At 41.1% G+C, this 22,708-nt stretch overlaps 1 protein-coding gene across 4 annotated transcripts in view; it reads right to left on the minus strand.

Annotated features, from left to right (window-relative positions):
- Positions 1 to 1,818: 1,818 nt before the first annotated feature.
- Positions 1,819 to 22,708, minus strand: part of METTL16 (methyltransferase 16, RNA N6-adenosine) — an 82,249-nt gene continuing 61,359 nt past the window's right edge. For all 4 annotated transcript variants that reach the window (XM_005597657.4, XM_014727919.3, XM_070227877.1 and 1 more), the window contains 3 exons: positions 22,067 to 22,156; positions 10,116 to 10,289; positions 1,819 to 9,992 (listed from right to left, as the gene is read on the minus strand). In XM_005597657.4, the coding sequence (XP_005597714.1) occupies positions 9,369 to 9,992; positions 10,116 to 10,289; positions 22,067 to 22,156 (888 nt within the window). In that variant the 3' untranslated portion in view covers positions 1,819 to 9,368. The remainder of the gene's footprint in view (positions 9,993 to 10,115; positions 10,290 to 22,066; positions 22,157 to 22,708) is intronic.

A 22,708-nucleotide genomic window follows, 5' to 3' on the forward strand; every position in this document is an offset into this window, starting at 1 on the left:
ACTAAATGCATCAATGTTAACAAAGATATGATACTATGAAAACCAGGCCAAAATAAATACAAGACATAAAATGGATCTGTATTTATTTGTGCCTCTCTGCAGAGCAGAACAATGCTGCAAGATTACTTAAAAAAAAAAAAAAAGAGGTGGCTTTATGAGAGTAAATGAATTCAGGTCAAGGGAGGGAGACTGGGCAAAATTATGAGGAGAGGCAGAGTCTTGGAATGTGAGTTAAGAACCAGATGGATGAAATGGGGGTGGGGGTATGCTGACAATAGAGAAGGCTCCTCCCAGGACAGAGGGGAATACAATCAGTGTCCCAGGGAAAGGACTAAGGTCTACTGTCACAGCAATTCAAGCTTACACCTAAGGAAGGCTGCAGGGTCAGGTCTTTAAAACGCAAGAGATCGGCTACCTGTGCTAGTGACTGACGCCCTCAGGGGAGTATGTAAGGCCCAGAACGGTGGCTTGTCACTAGCTGGACTACCTAGATCCAGGGCTCAGCTCCACGCCCACAAACATTTCTTACCAAGGCCCCAGGGCCCATGGGGAGAGTCTATACTGGGCAGTGCTAGGGACACTCTAGGACACTCCAAGAGGTGGGTCCACCCTGTGCCTTGCCTCCCACTTCCAGACTGGGGGCTGGAGCAGTATGTGCCCCTGCCCCAGCCTGCTTGAGCCCCCGGCCCATCACCAGCACCTCAGAGGGCGGTGCTCAAGCTTACTGGTCATCTCTCAGAGAGTGTGTCTCTGGGACAACTCTGAACCATTGGTTACACACAGTTAGGTCCCTAAAACCTCACACCACACACCAACATAAATTCAAGTGTTAAATGTAAACAATAATGCCCTAAAAGAACCATAATAAAAGAGCCAAACATTTTTCTGCTGCAAGGGTGGTGAAGGAGGTTTCTACCCATAAAGGCAAAGAAAGAAAACATAACAGAAGAGTGTGACACATTTGATTGCATAAACCCTCTAAAAGCTCCTAACTGTAAAAACAAAAAATCACCCATAAATAAAAGAAAAAGGTAAATGACAAAATGGAGGGAAATAGTGGCAAGATGTGCCCTTGCAATTCAATAACAAAAAGAATACTTGGATAGAAAAATGAACATAGAACATAATTTAAATTTTACAAAACAATAAACATATGAATAATATATTTAACACAATTATGTATAAATATATGAAAACCCTTGACCTTGCCAATACCATAATAAAATTAGAAAAATGAAAATATTCTTGCCTATCAACTGATAAAGGATTTTTTAAAATTCGCCTTCTAGTGCTTTCAAATGAAGGTACGGTAAAAACAGGCACTTGTGGAAACGTAAACTGGCACAACCTGTTTAGTGAGCAAATTGGCAATATATACGAAGAGCCTTTAAAAGAGTCAGATCCTCTGCTTCAGCGATTTTTTTTTTTTGAGGAAGATTAGCCCTGAGCTAACTGCTGCCAATCCTCCTCTTTTTGCTGAGGAAGACTGGCCCTGAGCTAACATCCGTGCCCATCTTCCTCCGCTTTATATGTGGGATGCCTCCCACAGCATGGCGTGCCAAGCGGTACCATGTCTGCACCCAGGATCCGAATTGGTGAACCCCGGGCCGCCAAACCGGAACGTGTGCACTTAACCGCTGCACCACCAGGCCGGCCCCTGCTTCAGTAATTCTTATATAAATTTAACCTAAAACAATAACACAAAGATTTTTATACAAAGATATTCACTAAAGCATTATTTACAATAGTGAAAACCAGAAAATCTACATTTCCAACAAAGACTAACTGGTTTAGTGAAGTAACACGTACAATATGGCATGTGAAGCAAGCAGGGTTGTTAATAAACCAAAATATTAACAGCGGTTGTCTATGGGCAGTGTGGTTATTGGTAATTTTTATTTTCACAAGTTTTCTGACACAGAGACTACTTTTATAATCAGAAAAAGGTTATCACAACATACTGTTAAGTGAAAAAGATTATAAAACAGTAATACACAGTATGACCCCACATTTGCTGTTTAAAAATATATATGCATATAAAAATACTAAGATAACAAATTGTAAAATAACTCCATTTTAGTGGAATTATAAATTCTTATTATTTTCTAAATTTCTTATAATGAAAATGCATTACTTTTGTAAAATGAAATAATTAAAGGGGAAACAAGTCCTCCTGTGCTTTATCAGGAAGAGCCTCCTATCTCTTGATCTCCACTAACTTGACCTGTGGCTATGGGTCTCCTTTCCATCCTAGTCTGCCTCTCAAACCTCTCTCGTTTCACCCCCATAAGCGGTTTTCTTCATCCTTCATCTTTCCCCCTATCTAAAACTGCTCTTTCTGCGGCTTAGCTCTGAAGTTCCTCAGAAATGGTTCAGGCTACCCTTACAGCCCAGGTGAGAGGCGAGGAACAGCACTAAGCAGGGGTATCATGGATGGAGAGGCTGGGCTGCATTTAGGAGAGATTTCTAAGGTGAAAGATTTTAGTCCCTGGTGGTGAAGGGAAGTGGAGAGAAGAGACGTCTCATCTGGACAGCTGAAGGGATGGTGATCAAGAATATAGGAGAGAAGCAGGCAGAGACAATAAGTTGAGTTTGACACAGCCACGGTCCTGGGGGAGGTGTCCAATAGGTGGCTAGGTATGTGGATGTTGGAAGTTGAGGAAAGGCCTAGATTTTGGCATGATGAACGTATGGGTGAACAGTAAGTAAAGTCATGGGAGAGAATGAGGCCAGCTAGAAGTGGGAGCAAAGAGCAAACAAGGCCCATGGACAGAATCTTTAGGATTCTCCCTTTAAGAGGAGAGAGCTCTAAAAAAGGAGGGTGGGCAGTAACCAGACTGAAGTAGCTGAAGTAAATGAGAGTTAGGAAAGTAGAGGCAGCACATATTTAGACAGTTCTACTGCCCAATGGTAGAAGAGGTCACAAACTGATGGTCTATTAGGGTTTATAAAATACTGAATTAGTTGTCAGTTTCTCATAAATGTGGCGTTCTGGCTTCCCTCAAAATATCAGAAGATCCAACAACACTGGGCACCTATGTTTGTATGGCAGTAACCAGCTGGAATTAAATAAAAGCTACTTCCTTTTAGTCAGAGCATGAGCTCTGGCCCTTTTTGCCTGGCCCCTGGTGTAGAAGATGAAGAAATACTTTCCTTTGTGAATGAAAAAGTCCTTATTAGTGCTCATCTAGAGTTCACTGAAATACAGGCCAGAGCTGGATCCATAAAGCCCCACGCTTGGCCTTGAAGGCAGGAATCCTGAGAAAAAGATATCTGAAACATACCCTATGTCAGACCAGACTGGGAATCTCCCCTTCCCAGCAAGAGACATCAAGTCTCTGGAACGTAAATCTATGGGAGCAGGCCCTGCCTCAGCCACTGCCCCAGGAGGAGGTCCGGCTCAGCACTGCTCCCTGGATAGCCCTTTTTGGACAGTAGCACAAGCTGCCATTTCTCTGGGGGCTAACTGGCTGCTGAAGCCGGCCAAGTACCCCAGCTGGGAATTTCCTGGCTCTAGTTTCTAGACTCTCAGGCCACACTTCCTGAATGGGTCCACCAGATGGCACACAGCCTTTTCTTTTCTCCGGAATGACACAAGTTTATTCACCCTACCTAGGGAAGACGACTTGCTGTTTTTCTGACAATTGCTACCTTCTCCAGCAGGATCAAAAAGCACATCAGCTTTGTGTTCTGTAAGTGAAATATTTGGAGCTGCCTATTAAAATATTAAAAAATAAAACCCTTCTTCTATTATTATACAATTACACATTGTCAAAGAGTCATTACCTAATTATCAGTTATTTTACATTGATTCTGATCCAACATGTGCTTGCGCTAGACATTTTATTTTGTGGTTTCACTGACTAAAATATCTGCACTACTGCCAAATACAAAACTCTATGAAGATTTGGTAGCATAAATTAAAAACTAATCATAAGCAATTTCACTTATTAAGGCTCATTGATCATAGGCTGGAAAATAATATTACCTTAACGTACTAAATCGTGAAGTTGGGTAAGAGACAGATGCTTGTTCTCTCTTCCCTGTGTTCCGTAATTGCAGTCTCCTCCCCTAGAGGCAGGTCGAATGATCCTGGAAGTCCACTGCCATCCTAAGTGCAGCGCTCGGCTCAGATGTTGAGATGTGGCGCAAGATCCCAGTCTTGGACCTGACTTCAAAGCCCCTTCTGTGACTTAGCTCTGTGAACAACCTTAGGGAGAGTCACTTAAGCTCTCTGAGCTTCCACTTCTTTAAGCTATCACACAGGGACACCACACTACTTGGCAGGGTTACTAAATGAGACAATTTACGTAGAAGATGGCCAATCAATATTGGCTCCCTGTTTGTCCCCCTCCAGTAAAGGGAAGCCTGGGTTTTGCTCTTGGTCAAAAAAAGTGACAGAGGTCTCGGCCTTTTCACTCAAGTCTACTGGTAGAAGATTTTCTGACCAAAAATTGAAAACTGAAATAAGAATAGATGAGCAAGTTGAGAAGCCTCCTCTTTGTTTATGCACCCTTCTAGGTGTTTTAGTCCTTCTCTTACTTATCTATAACTGTGTGAAGCAAGAATTCCTCATCTTTTGTATGAGGAAGCCAAGGCCTAGTGAAACTGACTGACCCTGGAACGAAAACCCAGGCCTGATGAACTATGAAGTCTGGGCTCTCTTCTGTTTTTCCTTCTCCTGAAAAGCATCTGGGATTTACACATCCTTTGCCCTCTTGAGAACCATCATATACAAGCCAATTCTGCCAAGTACACCTGCACTTTCTGGTCCACTCCTCGTCTCAGTTCCCTGGCTCATAATAAGTACCCATGATCCTCCACTTCCCCACAGAGAGCCTAGTGTCCCTGACGTTTCTGCTTGGACTGAGACAGGCAGATAGGCTACACCTCAAAAGGCATTCAGAGGTGCAAAGCCTTCACTCAGTCACAACACAGCTCCCCAGAGTAAAAGCACAGCCTCCAAAAGGGCGCATGAGCTGTTCCAACCAGCAATTAAAAAAATAAACCGCTGTTTTAGTCATTTGGATGAGTCACAGCAGAGGATCTGAATGTCTTTACAGAGCAGAGCGGGAACTCTCTGGTACGTGTGTGAGGCCCTGGTGCTAGTGGGGTGAGCCCCATGCAGGGTTTTCTAATACTATGCTGGCACCAGCACCAAGAGGTTTGTACTTAGGAGCATTAGAAAGGTTCAAGATCAATGCCCTGCTCCAGGAGGCAAAAGCCAGTCCATTCTCACAGGTAAGCCTCTTCTCAGTTTCACCAGGGTTAGTGCCGTTTGGCAAACCAAATCTCACGAGCACTGACTTCTCTAAAAAAGATGTGGTCACGCCCCCCTTTCCTAGGGGAACCTCCTGGATGGCTGTAAAAGTGCTGCACCGCTGAGACTTTTTCTGCTCCCAGAGGGCTCCTTAGTTTTCCAAATTGGATCTTCTTCCTCCTAACGTGGAGATCTGTTGAGTGGCCGCTCATAACATCTGATCCTGTGCCATAAACATAAGGGTAGATGGAACTTCTCCTTGAAGCCACACAGACCCCAGGGTGAGTAATTTACATGTTCTACACACAAACACCCCTTGTGGAAAGAAGGCCCACTAACCTATGTAATACACACAACACCAACTGTGCCCACTTTTGATGTAAACAACACATTATATGCATGCTAGTCACCCTGCCAGATAAACCAAAACAAGAATTAAAAGACAAAAGAACATCGGAAACAGTTTCTTTCTTAGAGCTCTATTAATCTTCCTGGAACATAAAGCTTTTGAAAAGTTACTATTTAAGATCACTAAAAATTCACCTTCAGTACCCTCATTAACTAGATACCAATAAAAAGTTGATCCAAAGGACTACCCCAACCTGGATATATTCTAGAGTAGCAGGATAGATGGAAAGAAAAGAAAAAATAGTCAATTGGGACCATCAAGAAAAATAAAAAGGTTAAAAGATTATGCCCAGATAAAAAGACCACAGGGTGGTGGGTTTTTTCTTCTTTCTGTTATTTTTCAAATTTTATTTATGTGAAAATGTACTTGTTTACATAAAAATATTTAACTGGTTAGCAACTGGATATTCCAAGAAAATACCAAGAACACAATTTTATCCGTTTCCACAGTGAAGTTAAGGCGCTTCATAAAAGGGCCAAAGATGCCCCCGTGTGGCTAAAGAGGAAAATGCTGTGGTTTAAGTAAGATGGAGGGGCTACTCCCGTCTCTTAAGAGGACGTGGATTTTCCACAGGCTTTGGCATCTTTTCCACACCTTGTAGTTTTATTACTTGTCAGAGCTTAGAAGTTGGTGTGATCATATGGTAAGCTTTGACTCCCATCAAGAGAAGAGAGGTTTCATGTTTTAAAAGACATATACTAAAGTTGTAAGAAATCAACATGAACCCTTAAGATTAGCTGAACCTCCACCATGGAAACACTGACCCTGCTAGGACACGCAGGAGTGCTCCGGTGCGTGACGAGTTGGGCAAGGATGTGGGGTGAAGGAACCACACTGGTGGAAGCCAAGCAGATCCCAAAGAACAAAAGCAGCCTTAGTCCCCTTGGAAAACAAGTTCAGCCTCTGTTCTCACTCTAGTTATCAAGAGGTCAGAAGCCAATGCCAGGGACCAAAACAGAATTTAAGATAATACCACAAAGATTTAATTCCATACCAGTCTATCAACATGAATTTGACCTCCCCATACTTAAGGCAAGTATCACTCAATATTATGATACATGGGTGAATAACCTATTTCTTTAAAGAAAAAAATTCCTTTTCCCCCCTGTATCAGAGGTCTATGCTATCACACATCACACAATTATAAAGTATATGCATAACTAAAAGAACTTTTAGATGTCTTTTAAAAATGTCTCCAATGTTCTCTCATTAGATAGAAATAAACTATTCTTATCAGAGAAGAAAATGAAGATATGCAAATGCAAAGAAGGCACTCAACAGCTCTAGTAGTGGAAGCTCCTTCATCACATACTTTTTAAATTCTAAGAGCGTTAACACCTATAAAACCTCCTCCATGACACCAAGCCTTAAACCTGGGCCACTGGAACAATACAGACACAAAATACATCTTTTGTGTCTCCAGTTACACAGAGTATTCTCTGGGAATCTCTAAGTACTAGACTTAAATAAAGGCTAACACTGTGCCTGAAATACATTTTGAACAGACAAGGAGTATAAATAAATACATTACTGTTAATAATATAGAAAAATACAAGATGTTAACTGAAAAAAAGCATAATATAAAATTGAATACACACCATGAGTACAACCAAAGTTAAACCCACACACTCACATACCCCATCTACAGAAAGAGACTAGAAGGAAACACTAAGATACCAATAGTGGTTGTGTTTAAGACGGCTGAGACTTAGGAGTGATTCTGTTGCTGTTTTCTACTTTCATTTCCCCAAATCTATAATGAGCATGTGCTACTCTTTTATAATGAAACAAACAAGCAAACAATAAATACTTATTGATCACTTTTCCAATAAATAGTTGCCACCTAACTCAATTATCTTAAAATTCTATCAAGATGGAAACTAGGTTTGGGTCCAGCACATGATTCCAATGTGTCATCAGAACTAAGCACAGGGGGTGGTGTGGGGGGCACAGATTATTGGATGGGAAGAATCCAAGGCCCTGGACTGAATCTTGGCTCTATGAGGCCCTGGGCACTGGTTTCCTCATCTTATCAAATGAGAGGTTGGACTAGAATCGTGGTTCCCAATCCTCAGTGGGTTACTGATCCATCTAAGTCAGGGACCCTTCTCTCCAGGGAAAAAACCCACACATGTTCACAGAGCTTTTGGAAATAATCCAGGAAGTTTATGGATTCTCCAGAGATGCATGGACCAGGTTAAGAACACTGATTGGTTAACAGGTTCTCTTCTGCAGCTCTGTCTCCAATGCTACAGGGAGGTATAATATGGTCCTTTTTTCATTTCCTGTTTTTCCGCTGAGGGACTGGTCTAGCTGCTGCCAAAATATGCCAAGGTCATCAGTTTTCTGCCCTAACCAACAGCCACCTTTCAAAAGCATGGCTTAACCACTCATCCCCAGTCTTCCTTGCAGAGGGTAGGGAGCTCTGGCATCACATTCAAAACTTTCAGTCTAAATAGAACCCTAGGCTACTGGTATAAAATCAAGCTGTGACAGTCAAGCACAGCAGAGGGTAACTGAGACACCAAGAGAACAAAAAAAGGGACTCCTTTTCCAGAGGCATTCCTGCTGAGCCCTGATATTCCAATTAGAAACATGTTTTAAGGCCTCAGAATTCTCCAATGCTATCAGGTAAGCACAGAGGGGAAGAGAAGAAAATCCACAAAAAGCAGTATTTGATCAGCTATAATTTGTATACCAATAGATCAGACTTTCTTAAGCAACCTACTGCACCTAACTATCTTGCTCCATTTCTTATTTCTATCATCAATCATTTACCCATTCGAAGCCAAGAAAATACTTTCCACAACCCTAGGATTCAAACAGGATTGACAGTTTTCAATTCTGAATACTCTTATATTAAACACAAAACAAAGCTCCACTTTAAATGTCAAAACAAACAAAAATGATACAATGGTGAAGCCGTTACAAAACAGTACTTTTAACAGGTTAGAGGTAGGGGTATGGCTTCATTCTGCTGTGCCTCATCTGGGAGTTGTGCTTACCTAATTCTGTTTCTGAAATGAGCAACATCAAAACAGGCATGAGTTAGGAATGTGACGTTCCCAGGTGTCCTCAGATTGGCCCTTCTTCCTAGCATTACTAAGCTTTCCTTCCCTGACTCCCCCACCACCTAGCATCAGGCCAGTTCTTTTCTCAGGATTGACACAGGGTAATCAGTCATATGTACCCAGACAAAGTCTTCAGTCTTGAAGTTGACTCTAGAAGAAAGCAGAGGGTGTATCTGCCCTGGTGTACTGCCTCAACATGGGAGAGGAGAAAGTCACCCCTGCTCAAGAAGCAACTATGGGTGAGAGAGAGCATGACACTCTGTTCAGTTCTGACTCAGACTTCAAAAATAATCCTTTTGGCCTCAGGAACCAGTCTAAAGGTAAGGTGATCAGCTCAAGTCAGGTTTAAATCCCTTATGAGTTTACTGATGGCTTTTTGTTGATGCTGATAACCACAATTCTTCCTCCTGAACTACCATACTACAATGCCCTGTTTAAAAAAAAAAAACAGGGAATTGGGGGGTGGGGGGAGTGTGTGTGTGTGTGTTTAAAAATGGATTAATTTATTTCTGTTTTTTAGGACAACTCCACATAATGGGCCAATGGTGGAATTCCTCTTGCCATCCCACAGGCCACTCCAAAGCAAGCTGCTTTACACAACTTTCCCAACTATGCAAAAAGTTTGGAGTTAACTAGCAACAAGCCTGAAGATCTGGTTACGTATATAGGTACAAAGCTGGTTCATCAAATCCCTGTTCTGGCCCTCAACCCAATGCATTTCGACCAGGGCATCGTCTACCTCCTTCTTCACGTTTATCAAACACTTGAACAGGTAATGTCCAGCCACTTCCTGGAGATGATTCCCTCTGTCAGACACTGGGTTGCTGGACTGCTCAGAAGCCTCTTCGTCTTGGGCTCCATTGCTAGAGCTTTTACAACTTTCCAAAACCTCTCTCTCTCCCTTTTCCTCATTCCTTTCATCCTCCATGGGTTCTGGGTTTTCTTCCTGGGAAGGTGAATCTTGCTTTGGGCCATGGCCCTCAGCACTGACAGTCTCGCCTTCCTGCAGAGCGGACCCACACAGGGTGCTCTCCAAGGGGCCCTGAGCCAAATCTTGGCTGCTGCCAGACTCTCTGGGGGTGGACTTTTTCTCTTCCAAGGCTTGGATGACGTCCTCAGGAGCTCGGGGAACCTCTCTCAATTGTCTCACTCGTTCTCTTTTCTTTCTCCTTAAATGAATCCAGGAGTTTTCTACGGCTGTTAGGAAAAGGCTAACTTCTTCCTTTCCACAGGGAACTCGTTTATGCTGGACCTATTTGGAGGAAAAACAGAATTTTATAGGAAATCACTTTTTTCTTCTCAAAAGTCCTTTTTAAAAAAGAAAAAAGAGAGAGAGATTATTCTAAGTACTTCTTCAATGTGCTTAACCAGGTACCTTCAAATCAGTGAGAATTTTTTCAATCCATGTCGTCACAACTACTATGCCTTCCACCGTCTCAGAGCCCAAAGATGATGCTTTGAGGGATAATTCTTTCATCACAGACTCCAACACTACAAATGTAATGGGTTTTCTCGGCTTCTCTAATTTTCTTCGCTTACTTGGTGGTGACTGAAAGGAAAAGAAGGCATGAGAGAAGAGGGGAAAGTCATCCAAATAATTAAATCCCATGTATTACAATGAACTCAGCTACGCGAATTTCCATAACTTCTGCTATCAAACACAGGGCACTGAAACCACAAAGGCCTTTCATGTTTACTTTTCTTACTTAAAAAAACCTTATAAAATAGGTTTATCACTCCCCATTTTGCAGAAAGGAAAACTGAGATAGAGAGAGGCTGTGTAACCAGCTCAAGGTCACACAGCTAGTAACTGCAAAGTTAGGATCTGAACCAGAAACCCAGGTTCCTTCTGCCATACCGTGCTGCCTGTGTTCTGGCTATCAGTATGTAACCTTAATTACTGAATGTCCTTAATCTATCTGTTGTGCCCAAAACAGGCCTATGCAATTATTTCTTTCACGGCATCTCAAGGACCCTGGAGATACTGTGTTCTTTTTATACTCTTTCTACACTTTCTACTCGTCTGTATTCTGAGTTTATACTTGCTGAGGCTTGAAGGCAAGGAGCCGGTGAACCACAGCTTGTAAGATCACATGCTAGGAATGACCAGGGCCAGCAGAATCACATGGGCAGAAGAGAAGGGCTGCTGAAGCTTGGCTAATGTCAGGGCCAAGCCAGTGGCTAGCTAAGCACTGCCCCTCAGCTGGGGAGAGGGGACACCAGCACTGACAAGAACATGTGAAAAGCTGGTTCCACATAATTCAAGACTGTCATCTTTCTATTCAAGCTTGGAAAGTGAATCACACTCTACCCACTAGAGGGACTCAAGTTCCATTTTAAAAACCAAATGACACGTCTGTATTTAAAATTTATTTCTTTAATATGTCATCTATACTGAATAAAAAATAAATTTATTTTTTTAAGTAAAAACTTACTAATTGTTTCTTTTAAATGACTCTTAGCTAAGACCAGATATATTATGGATGCTTCATTTTAAGTGACAGACTTGTACTTGTTGACTAAATTTATCAAAACTTTGAAAAATAATTCTAAGATCAGGGTCAAAACAAACAGGTGAGGATTATATAGAGAAAGGCTGAAAAAGAGAAAACACCTAGTCAGCTCTTTTTTTTTTTTTTTTTGAGGAAGACTAGCCCTGAGCTAACATCCACTGCCAATCCTCCTCTTTTTTGCTGAGGAAGAGTGGCCCTGAACTAACATCTGTGCCCATCTTCCTCTACTTTATGTGTGGGATGCCTGCCATAGCATGGCTCGATAAGCGGTGTGTAGGTCTGTGCCCAGGATGCAAACCAGTGAACCCCAGGCCCCCGAAGTGGAGTGTGTGAACTAAACCACTACACCACCAGGCCTTTCTCCCTAGTCAGCTTTGAAAATCTTTGCCTACAAAAAGGAGTTCCTGATAATTGTGCTCCTGTTAACTTCAATTCTGCCTGGAAACAGTGACAGAGCACACACAGACACACACAGTAAGGTCCAATGGCTGAGCGAGGTCTTATAAGAACTAACCAGCAACCCCATACCCCATGCAACAAAACAGCTAGTTTATTCTATGCTAGAAAACTTTTAGAAGGTATTTCTAAGAAACAATCCACATTTTCTCTTTATATCAAATATAAATTAACAAAAAATGGAAATTAAAGAACACTGGAAGACAAGTTTAGAAGAAAAGGACCAAAACCAAAGGGTGTGTGTATAAGTAAGAACCTGCTCTTGAGAAATAGCTAGTGGACTCCTAGCCCTGTCTGAGTCTGAACTTGTTTAATTAATGTTTCAGACAAGATGAAAAGAATTAACAGGGACTGTAAGACAGTAGCATTGTTATTACTCAATCATGCAGCATAAGCAACAATTTCTACAGTCTCCTGAGAGCCTAACACTTTGCACTCAAGAGCTTAAGATACAACTATTAGGCTGGGGAGGAATAGAGATGGTAGTGTGTAGGAGGAGGAAGGCAGACAAGAATCAGACTCCCGCTTCTACTTCCCAACACCCAAGGCTGATACTACAGCGAAGTCACTGTAACAGGGCCACCTATGACAGCCCACCCAGCACACCAAAGGTCATCCACGAACAGGCCTAAAAGAATAGCACCTCATATCTCTTCCGACAGAGGCAGTAATTATTTGTGCTCACAAATTCCAACCAGCAAAGTGAAGATATTGCTGTGTTTCTCATTCGCCATGCTAGAGCTGGCCTGCAATACTCCTTCTCCAAAATGGACTCATCGTCACTTTAAAGGAGAGAAATGCGTCCTCACCAAACCTAACAAGAGCTCTACCAAGGATCCACTTTCCAAGTTCTGAGGGAGTCAGAAACAACAAAATAGACAATTTATTGCCCTTTATCCCAGGACTAAAATGAAAGCTTCTCCACCTCATATATGGCTCCTTTACCTTGCATCCTGGCCCCAGTTATCTATATACAATGGTCAATCAACAAATCTGGTATTTCTGAAGATTTTTAGTGAATTGTTTTAATACACACATCCACATACATATGCTCAGGATTGTTTTAGTTTGACTCTATTACAGAAACTAGGCATTCAACAAACAGATAATTTACACTCTAGAAATTCTCAAAGTTTTTAAATGATTGAAGATTAACTTAAGCCTGGTTTATAGCAATCATTCCTTTTCTCCTCTTGTTTGTATGGGAAATTCTTTCTTTTTTTAAAGAACTTTAAAAAATTTTTCCTTTTTCTCCCAAAGCCCCCCAGTACATAGTTGTGTATTTTTAGTTGTGGGTACTTCTAGTTGCGGCATGTGGGATGCCGCCTCAGTGTGGCTTAATGAGTGGTGCCACGTCCCGCACCCAGGATCTGAACCAGCGAAACACTGGGCTGCTGAAGCAGAGCGCACAAACTTCACCACTTGGCCACGGGGCCGGCCCCCTTTCTTTCTTTTTTAAAGATTTTTTTTTTTAATGGGAAATTCCTAATAGGCAAGGGCCAGAGTAAAATACAAGAGCAGGTCTTAGAAATTAATAGTTAAATTCAACCCCACAGGTCCTTGGTATTGGTAATTTTATACCCTGCTACAATGCTAGTAAACGGAAGCTATCTGTTTTTCCCCAATTGAAATGATCTTATTTTGCTAATATGCTTGTAATCTCAAACCACAAATATTTTAAATAAAGAGTGGTACACTCACTCAAACTGTCGTAATCTAGTTTAGCAGGCAAGATAACATAAATAATTCAACATTTTAAAGTGTAATAAAAAAATAAATCATTTACAATGGCTAATTCAGTTTAATGCGAAGAACCAGAAGGTGAATTTACAACTGATTTCAGATTAGAAAATGCACTAGTATATCACCCAGATGAAATTATAATGTGAAAGAAGTTTGGTGGGGAGTTGTAAATCTCATAGGGGATACAGGTCTTATATCTTTGGTATTGCAAGGATTCAATGAAGAATAATCAATAGGAGGAGGAGCTTCAAGTGTTATTTTGTTGCATCATTAAAAACACATTAGACTGAAACCACAAATTGGACAAAAGCAGTTCTTAAATTTTGAAATATGCTTTACCTAGCAGGGCTGTCTATAACTTCCCTACATCCTCACTCTTACTTTAATTTCTAGATCTCAGTGGTGCAGTCAAGAGACCTTCAAATCAGGTGTAACTTGACACAAATCCGTGTAGCATCTGCTATGCTGCCAAAGTTCTGCTGTTAACTATAGCTAAGACAAAAACTTCCAATGAAGCCACAAGCTGCATGAAATCATTAAGTTCTCCCTGGTATCTGCAGGAAAAGAAGACAGTCATTCACTAGAGATCTGCTGAGCATGAAGCCACGGCCTCCTTGTTGTGACAAAGCAGCTTCTAGAATGGTCCTGATTCGGGGAAAGGAGTGCTCTCAGCCACTGCACTGGAGTCTTCGTTGCTCTGCCACACTCTGAACGGCTACTGCTCCAGGCCCTTCAGGAACAAGCAGAATGCCTGTGAGCTGTTATTTGGCACAGGCCGTCATTATTTGCAGAAATAAAGCCAAGGAGCCAACACTGACACCTGGCTGGAATACTTACAGGAGGTGTGCTGGGAAGGACAGCCAGATTATCTCACCAACTGTGTCTTATTCAAACACTGCCATGAAGTAGACTGAATACTTTATTGTTTAGGAAGGGTGCAGCTTCCTTATTAACAGTGCAGTGGGCGTTCCTATTATCTTAATCTGACAGGTTACTACTTAAAACTGAAATCAATCCCAGGATATATGTAAAAACTGTACAAGTAAGAAAGCAAGGGGAAGAAAAGTTTATGTAGAATGCTACCTATCTAAGAAGGTGTTGGTTATAACTCTTTATGTGTATTTCCTTATATTAAGAAAATAACGGAAGGATAAATTATAAAATCATTTAATTAGTAACCCATGGAGAAGTGAGGGATTAGGGTGAAAAAGACAAGAGAAAGAAGCTAGATTTTCTGACTATATCTTTTTTTTCAGATTCGATTTTCGAAACCATGTAAATATCCTTTACAATTATAAAACAAAATTTAACACAAAAAAAGACAATTCCTAAGAATATAATGTAAAATGAAACAAATGAACCTGTGTATAGACTAGGTGGCATAGACCCACAAAGAGGAAACATTCCAAATAACTTTAAAATCCATCATGAGATAGTCCCCAAGGACAAAAGAAATGAAAAAGGAAAAAATAGCTATTTTCACAAATCATTTTCTTGATGGTAATGTTAATTCTGACATAGTTGTGGGATACTGTGGACCAAAACAAAGGAGTAATTACGTAAGTATGGTTGAGGACTAAGATTTTTGGTATGCAATTTTTGAACGGGAGATATTGATGGACAATTGACGAAGGTAAGTAGAAACTGAATAGAAAGTATCACGGTGGGGGCCGGCTCAGTGGCGCAGAGGTTAAATTTGCACATTCCACTTTGGCAGCCCAGGGTTTACTGGTTTGGATCCTGGATGTGGACACGGCACTGCTTGTCAAGCCATGCTGTGGCAAGCGTCCCACATACAAAGTAGAGGAAGATGGGCATGGATGTTAGCTCAGGGCCAGTCTTCCTCAGCAAAAAGAAGAGGATTGGTGGTAGATGTTAGCTCAGGGCTAATCTTCCTCAAAAAAAAAAAAAGAAAAGAAAAAGAAAGTATCAGGGTGAACTTAGGATGTATTTTACCTTTAAAAAGAAAATAATAATTCCTAACTCTACCCACTGAAAAATCCTAGAAACAATGAGCAACTTAGTGCCCATAGATACCTTTAAATACCATTTCCCACTGAAATTAACCAGATGTCCCTGGAGAAATGGTTGACGCCAGGTCTGGGACAGAAAAAAATATGAGCCATGAACAACTTACCACCCTAGAAAGCAAGGAAGCTACCAAAGACTATGATGGTCATGATCAGAGCACTCGGGAATCAACTTTGAATAAACTCCTCACAGCCAAAGCAGGGACACAACTTGTGCATCAATAAAGAAGGCAAGTGTAATGGATTGAAAAATATTGAAAATGCAAATCCATGAGTTCATAACACTCCAAAAACAAAAACCAAAGCACCCTCTCTGGCCACTTGTGGGAGATGCTAAGGAACCACTAACTCACTATTTTTAAAACCGAAAACTAAAGTAAAATAATCAACTATTTATCCTACCTTTACCAGAGGAACTGTACCTCAAGGTAACCAAATAATTGATAAGGGGAAGTTTCTCTTTATAAAAGTACTTAGCTAATAAACAAGGTACGACAGAATTGTCAACATTTTGCAACTCTAAATGAACTAATGGATCTAGGCAATGATCATCCACGACTGCTCACATTTCACAAAGACACAAGCAGACATTATGTACCTCCCCATGGACGTACACCAAACAGCTCCTAGGAAGCAGTCTTGTCCCTCCGCTCCCCAAAATCAAGCCTGTATCTGAACAAGCCTCTAGCTCTAACTACCAATTTACAGGAAACACAGGATCTGAGGGCCATGCTGACATCATGCAGATTCACTCAGAAAAATCCAGATGTAAAAAACTCAACAGAACAAATATGCCCGTTTCTTCAACAAACTGAAAGGGAGGGAATGAAAGAAGAGGGGAAGGAGAGAAGGAGTGAGAGACAGACAGAGAGAAGGAAGAGGACACTGCAGAGAAAAATCAATTTAAAGAACATATCACCCAAGTGCAATGTATAAAACATTAAGATTCTAGTTTGACAAACTTTAAAACATTTGAGACAATGAGAAAAATTTGATCAACTATATAGTTGACATGAAGGAATTACTGTTAAATTTTTTAGGTGTGACTATGACATTATGGTCATTCTGTTTTTTAACAAGAACTTTTACTTTTCAGAGATAAATATGAAAATAGCTATGGATGAAATAATAACATTGTCTGAGATGTGCTTCAGAATAATCAGGGCAGGGGGAAAGGAGTACGTGGGAGTACAGATGGAACAAGAATGGCCACAAACTGTCAATAGTTGAAGTGAGTGACAGGTAAATGGGAGTTTATTAAACTGTTCTTTTTTTTATAAATTTGAAATTTTCCATAATAAAAGTTTTCTTAAAAAGTTCTTTAAATGTGAAAAATGAAATGATAAAGCTTCTTGAAAATAATATAGAAGAATATATTCATGACCTTGATGTAAAGATTTCTTAAATAAGACACAAAAAGCACTAACGACAAAGGAAAAGACTGGTACATTGGGCTGCATTAAAATCACAAATATTTTGTTCATCAAAAGGGTTTCGCAGGGGCTGGGCCAGTGGTGTGGCAGTTAAGTTCAGGCACTCTGCTTCAGCAGCCTGGGTTCGCCGGTTTGGATCCTAGGCGGGGACTGTGGCAGGCGACCCACACAAAATAGGGGAAAATGGGCGCAGATGTTAGCTCAGGGCCAATCTTCCTCAGCAAAAAGAGGAGGATTGGTGGCGGATGTTAGGTCAGGGCTAATCTTCCTCCCCAAACCCGGCCAAAAAACAGGTGTTCGCAGGCTACAGTCTAGGAGACTATATGAGTAATACACACAACTAAAATGGGCCTATGTCCAGAAAATTTAGAAAATGCTTACAAATCAATTTTTTAAAAAGACAGAAAATCTAGTAGGAAAATAGGCAAGAACTTCAGTAGGAAAATATGTCAAGAACTCTTGACATAAAGAGAATAGCCAAATAGTCAATAATTACCTAAACAGATGTTAAACTTCATTAATTATCAGGGAAATGCACGTTAAAAACACAATGATACAAGTGTTAGAATATCAAGTGTTGGTGAGGATGTGGAGCAACTCCTAATACTATCGAACACCGCTGGGTCTGAACAGCCCCTTTAAGGAAGATCTACTATGGTTACACTCACTCATCCCCACGACCCAGCAGCTCCACTCCTAGGTTTATGCTCAACTGAAACGTAAAATCACTGTGCAAGAATGTTCACAGAAACATTATTCATAACACCTGCACACTGGAAACAATTCAAACGTCTCTAAATAGTAGAATGGATAAATAAATTGTAGTATATTCATACGATAGACTAATACTATTCCAAAGGATGAACTCTCCTTCCCATAACAATACGGATGAATCCCACATACACAACTTGCACAAAAGAAGCCAGATACAAAGGATGGCAAACAGGCAAAACCAACCATGGTGACAGCAGAATATTGAGAGAGGGAGGGTTAGTAATTGGGAGTGAGCACAAGAGGGAATTTGGGTTACTGGTAAATAAGTCATTAACGCATAAATTTATAACAGATATGCTTTTATAAAAGCATGTATTTTTCAATATTTTTCAAAAGTTTACAGAATTATGAATAGAATATATTTTACTATACTATACATACTACAAAATTATGAATAGAAATTCTGAATAGAAACAGAATCAAGGCAATTAAAACTGTCTAAAGTTGGGGCTGGCCCCGTGGCCGAGTGGTTAAGTTTGCACGCTCCGCTGCAGGCGGCCCAGTGTTTCCTTGGTTCGAATCCTGGGCGTGGACATGGCAATGCTCATCAAACCACGCTGAGGCAGCGTCCCTCATGCCACAACTAGAAGGACCCACAACGAAGAATATACAACTATGTACCAGGGGGGCTTTGGGGAGAAAAAGGAAAAAAAAAAAATGTCTAAAGTTGATAAATAAAGTTATTTGGCACACGACTGTAACTAAGAAGAGGGTCCTTAGCTTTGGTTTGGCTCAAGAGTTCAGCTCCCTAATCGTCACATCTGTTTTATAGCATAATGTATAGCCTGGTATAGTACTGGTTTCCAAACTTCTTAACAACAGAATCCATGCAACAAGTAAAATCAACACAAGATATTGACAAAAACAGATCAGCTCTGATGAAAATGAGAGTGAGGCCTGAAGTACCAACCTGATGCCTGCCCCCAACTAATACTATCGAACCCTGGGGTATAAACAACCCCTTTAGGAAGATTTACTAGTGTTAAACTTACTCATACCCCATAACCCAGCAACTCCACTGGGGGTATCATACCCTGGGGCACCTACACGGAATCTATCTACAACTAGTCTGAGGGGCTAGCCCCAAAGCATGGTGGCTAAGTTCGGCACACTCCGCTTTGGCAGCCCAGGGTTCATGGGTTCAGATCCTGGGTGTAAACCTATACCACTCCTTAGCCATACTGAGGCAGCGACACATATATAAAAAGTTGAGGAAGACTGGTACAGATGTTAGCTCAGGGCAAATCTTCCTCAAGCAAAACAAGAGGAAGACTGGCAAGAGATGTCACTGCAGGGTTAACCTTCCCCAGGAGAGAAAAAAAAAAAAGAACTAGTTTGAAAACCTATGGAGTAGTAAGTAGAGCACTGTTGGGAGACTCCAGCTCTGACACTAACAAGGCTACCTAACTAATTTGACCCCTTACCCCATCTGCTCTCCAAAAAGCCCTCTAGTTACTACTCCCTAGACAGGAAAGTCTCAGGAAATGTCTTAAATGCAGGGGAATAATTTTTTAAAACCAGAGTTCCTGGGCAAGGCTCATACGAACAGTGCACAACTTACTAGAGCCACATTATTTTTCCTTTTCTTTTAACAAGTGTCAAACTTCCGAGAGCAAAGCTAAAACGACACCTTGAACAATTAGAGGAGAAGCTGGGACAAAGAGGCATTCTAAGTGGCTTGTTAAAATTCTGTCAAGAATAGTCCTTACAAGATGCTTCCTTATATTCATCAGAAGTCAGAAAGGATAGTACAAAAATTCTATCAACACTAAAACTTGTCTTTTTGTTGCTAAAATAAAGTTTGCACGCTCCACTGCAGGTGGTCCAGTGTTTCGTTGGTTCAAATCCTGGGCGCAGACATGGCACTGCTCATCAAACCACGCTGAGGCAGCGTCCCTCATGCCGCAACTAGAAGGACCCACAACGAAGAATATACAACTATGTACCAGGGGGCTTTGGGGAGAAAAAGGAAAAAAAAAAATGTCTAAAGTTGATAAATAAAGTTATTTGGCACACGACTGTAACTAAGAAGAGGGTCCTTAGACAAGAGCAAGATGATGCTCTTGTCCTCCCAGACAAGAGCAATGGGCTTAGTATAGGCACTTGAATCAGCAATAAATTGGAATTTTTCAGCATTCAGCACCAACAGAAAGGAGTCAGTAGGCCTGAGATAAGTGAAAACAGAAGTTGCCATAGTAACTTGCACATTTACCCTAAAAAGGCGGGAATGGGGGTGGGGTGGGGAAGTAGGTCAATACTTCTGCTTAACTAGCTCTAGTCCTTGGCTTCCTCTCCTTATCTAAGGAAGAATCCTCCTCCCTCTCCACCTCCAACAGGAACAAGGTGGGGGAAAGCCAGATGAACATTTCAAAAGCGAGGGGTAAGGAGAGATCCAGGTAGAGGGAAGGAGAACCAAGACAATAGTCCACTGAACACCTCACAAGGCACTGGTGTTACCCCTGGGAAAGCAGTTGCTGATCAAGGGAACCAGTGCTAAGAAACTGTTGCTGGGTTACCACAAATCAGAAATTGCCATTTCCCTGTAGCAGTTTAAGTGCACCTAATGGAACATCTGGGAATGCATTATTAGCAGCTTTGGGCTGGGGTAGCAGTGGGGAGGGATAAGCACTCTGGCATGGGAGAAACCTGAGGCCCTTAGCAAGAGGCATTCTTTGATGGTTGAAACTCTGAACAGGGCTCAAGGATAGCCTAAATGACAGGGAGGGAGGGAGGAAGGCTTAGAAGATTCCTTTTCAAAATAAGCTGATTTTCCTAACACAGAAACATAGTGGCCTTTGATACTTTGATCTGAAATACCTACTAATCTGAGAGGGCAAGGTCGACTCTGGTCTCTGAGATGGCGTGGAGAACGCCAGAGCTCATTATCAGCTCTTCCAACTGCAGTGCCGACAAATGTGGGAAGCAGGTTAAACAGAAAGCATTTGCAAACAGGCGCAGTTCCACTTTCCTGCAGCTGTTAGCATCTGCACAGGGATAGCCTAGGGTATTACTAATGATTTCAACCATTTGGTGTGAAAGCCCTGGTATTCTAAAAGATGACAGAAAGGAGAACCTGTCAGGGAGGTCAAAAAAAGTAGAAACATCTTTTTAACTAGTGAATATTTCAAACAGTAACCTCTAGATACCCTACTGCATTGTACAGAAGCGAGTCTAGGCTTCTAAGCAACAGGCCATTCAAACTTCACTAGGAAACTTCACTAGGACTGCACTTGAAACTTATTTCAACCCAGCAGCACATCTAGTTGCAGAGTACAGGAAGGATGGGCTCAGTTTTGAATTTTGAGCTCATGTATTCAGGAGCATCTGTAAATTGTCCCCTTGTACTTCTGCACATGTCTCTAACTCCTCTGCCCTATGAGAGAAAGGAAAGAGGCTCACAGACACAACAACATTTAAGATGACTTTAGAGACCAAGAGCGGCCAAGACGTTGGGAGAGGAGTACCCAGAACAAGCCTATTGTATGGACAGGGGTTTAGAGACCTCAAGGACCGGGTACCAGGCTTTCATAAGTACTATGGGAAGAAGGAGCATGTGCCGAGCAACGTGTGCATAAACTTAAGGCAGGAGGCTCCAGGGAACAGTAAGTCAATCACTCTTGTGAGGGAAATGTGAGAACAAACAGGTGCTATTCTATTACCACCTCTCAGTACAGCCCAGAAACATTATTCAGTCCAGCCAGTTCATAAGCATTTTTCCTCTACATACAGCAGTACAGAAGACAAAGAGAAGTTTGTGGAACAAATCATTTTTTTAAACGTTCTACTACAGAAAATGTTCAAGGTCAAGTATACACAAAGCAGAGAGAATAGGATAATGACGGATCACCCAGCTTCAAAACTGATCAATATTCTAGTGCTCATCTTAAAGCCAAAATGGGGATCATTCTAGTGAAAGGTTCTAAGTGTTACACATCAAAAGCCCGCAACCCAAAATCACAATTTCTGTATTCACCCAGGAAACCCAGGAGACAGCTAGGAAAGCAGCAGTGATAAAGTAAAATTAAAAGACTTCAATTTAAATTCTTGAGGAATGTCCAAAGGAGTAATTACACCCACAAGGTGTTTCTAACAGATTACATTACCTGAATTTTTAATTCCTAAAAGATATATTTCCAATTCATTTATGTTTGCTGAACAAGAATCAGTGTGTTGCACAAACCCAGAGAGAATGGCCCCACCGTCACCACAGTCAGCCTTTCAGGACCGTGTCTTATTTAAAACCCTCTCTCCCTTATGACATAAACATTTGAGGCAAACTTCATGGAAACAGGACAGTAAAGATTTAGTTCATTTAGGACCTACTAAAACCCACCATGTGCTTGTATTAGGAGAAGCTGAAGCAAAGTCTCTACTTACTGGTACTGTTACATCATCATAAAAACTCCAAGCTAAAGCCCATCTCATTGTTCGACCTTGACAGAATTCAGTATAGGTGACTTTAGGAACCTGAAACCAACAAACAGCATCTCATCAAATTGAAGTCATTCTACCAATATGTTTCTGGCTACTGCCTCATGTGAAATTATATGTTAGTTTTTCTTTTTATCAGTTAACAAACATTACTATCCAAAAACAGTTATGCACAGCTGCCTAATAATCAATGAATAAATGATCTCTCAACAAAGTTGTGTTTCTTTTCCTCCTATAAAACATTAGAATTTATAGTTCCAGCTGGAAAGTCCAAATATATGAAACACCCAAAACATGTGAAATACCATGATTTCAGAGAATCACTGGTAAAATGATTCAAAGGGTTTTCTGCTTTCTTTCTTAAGAAAGAGAACTGCCAAGGCCTGGCAAGACACAGCTATGTAGTCTCCCTATTGTCTATTGGCTTTTAGGAAAGAAAATGGAACTACTTTGTAGCTGTTACAATTTTAACAAAGAAGAGGTGTGGTAGGGAAAACAGGATAAGAGGAACGTCAGAGAGAAACCAGAAATCAGAAACTTGGTTGCTACCACTGATCCCACATCTAACCCCTTTCTCTGAAAAGTCAT

The sequence above is a fragment of the Equus caballus genome, chromosome 11, assembly GCF_041296265.1.
Source record: "Equus caballus isolate H_3958 breed thoroughbred chromosome 11, TB-T2T, whole genome shotgun sequence".
In the NCBI taxonomy this organism is placed as follows: Eukaryota; Metazoa; Chordata; class Mammalia; order Perissodactyla; family Equidae; genus Equus; species Equus caballus.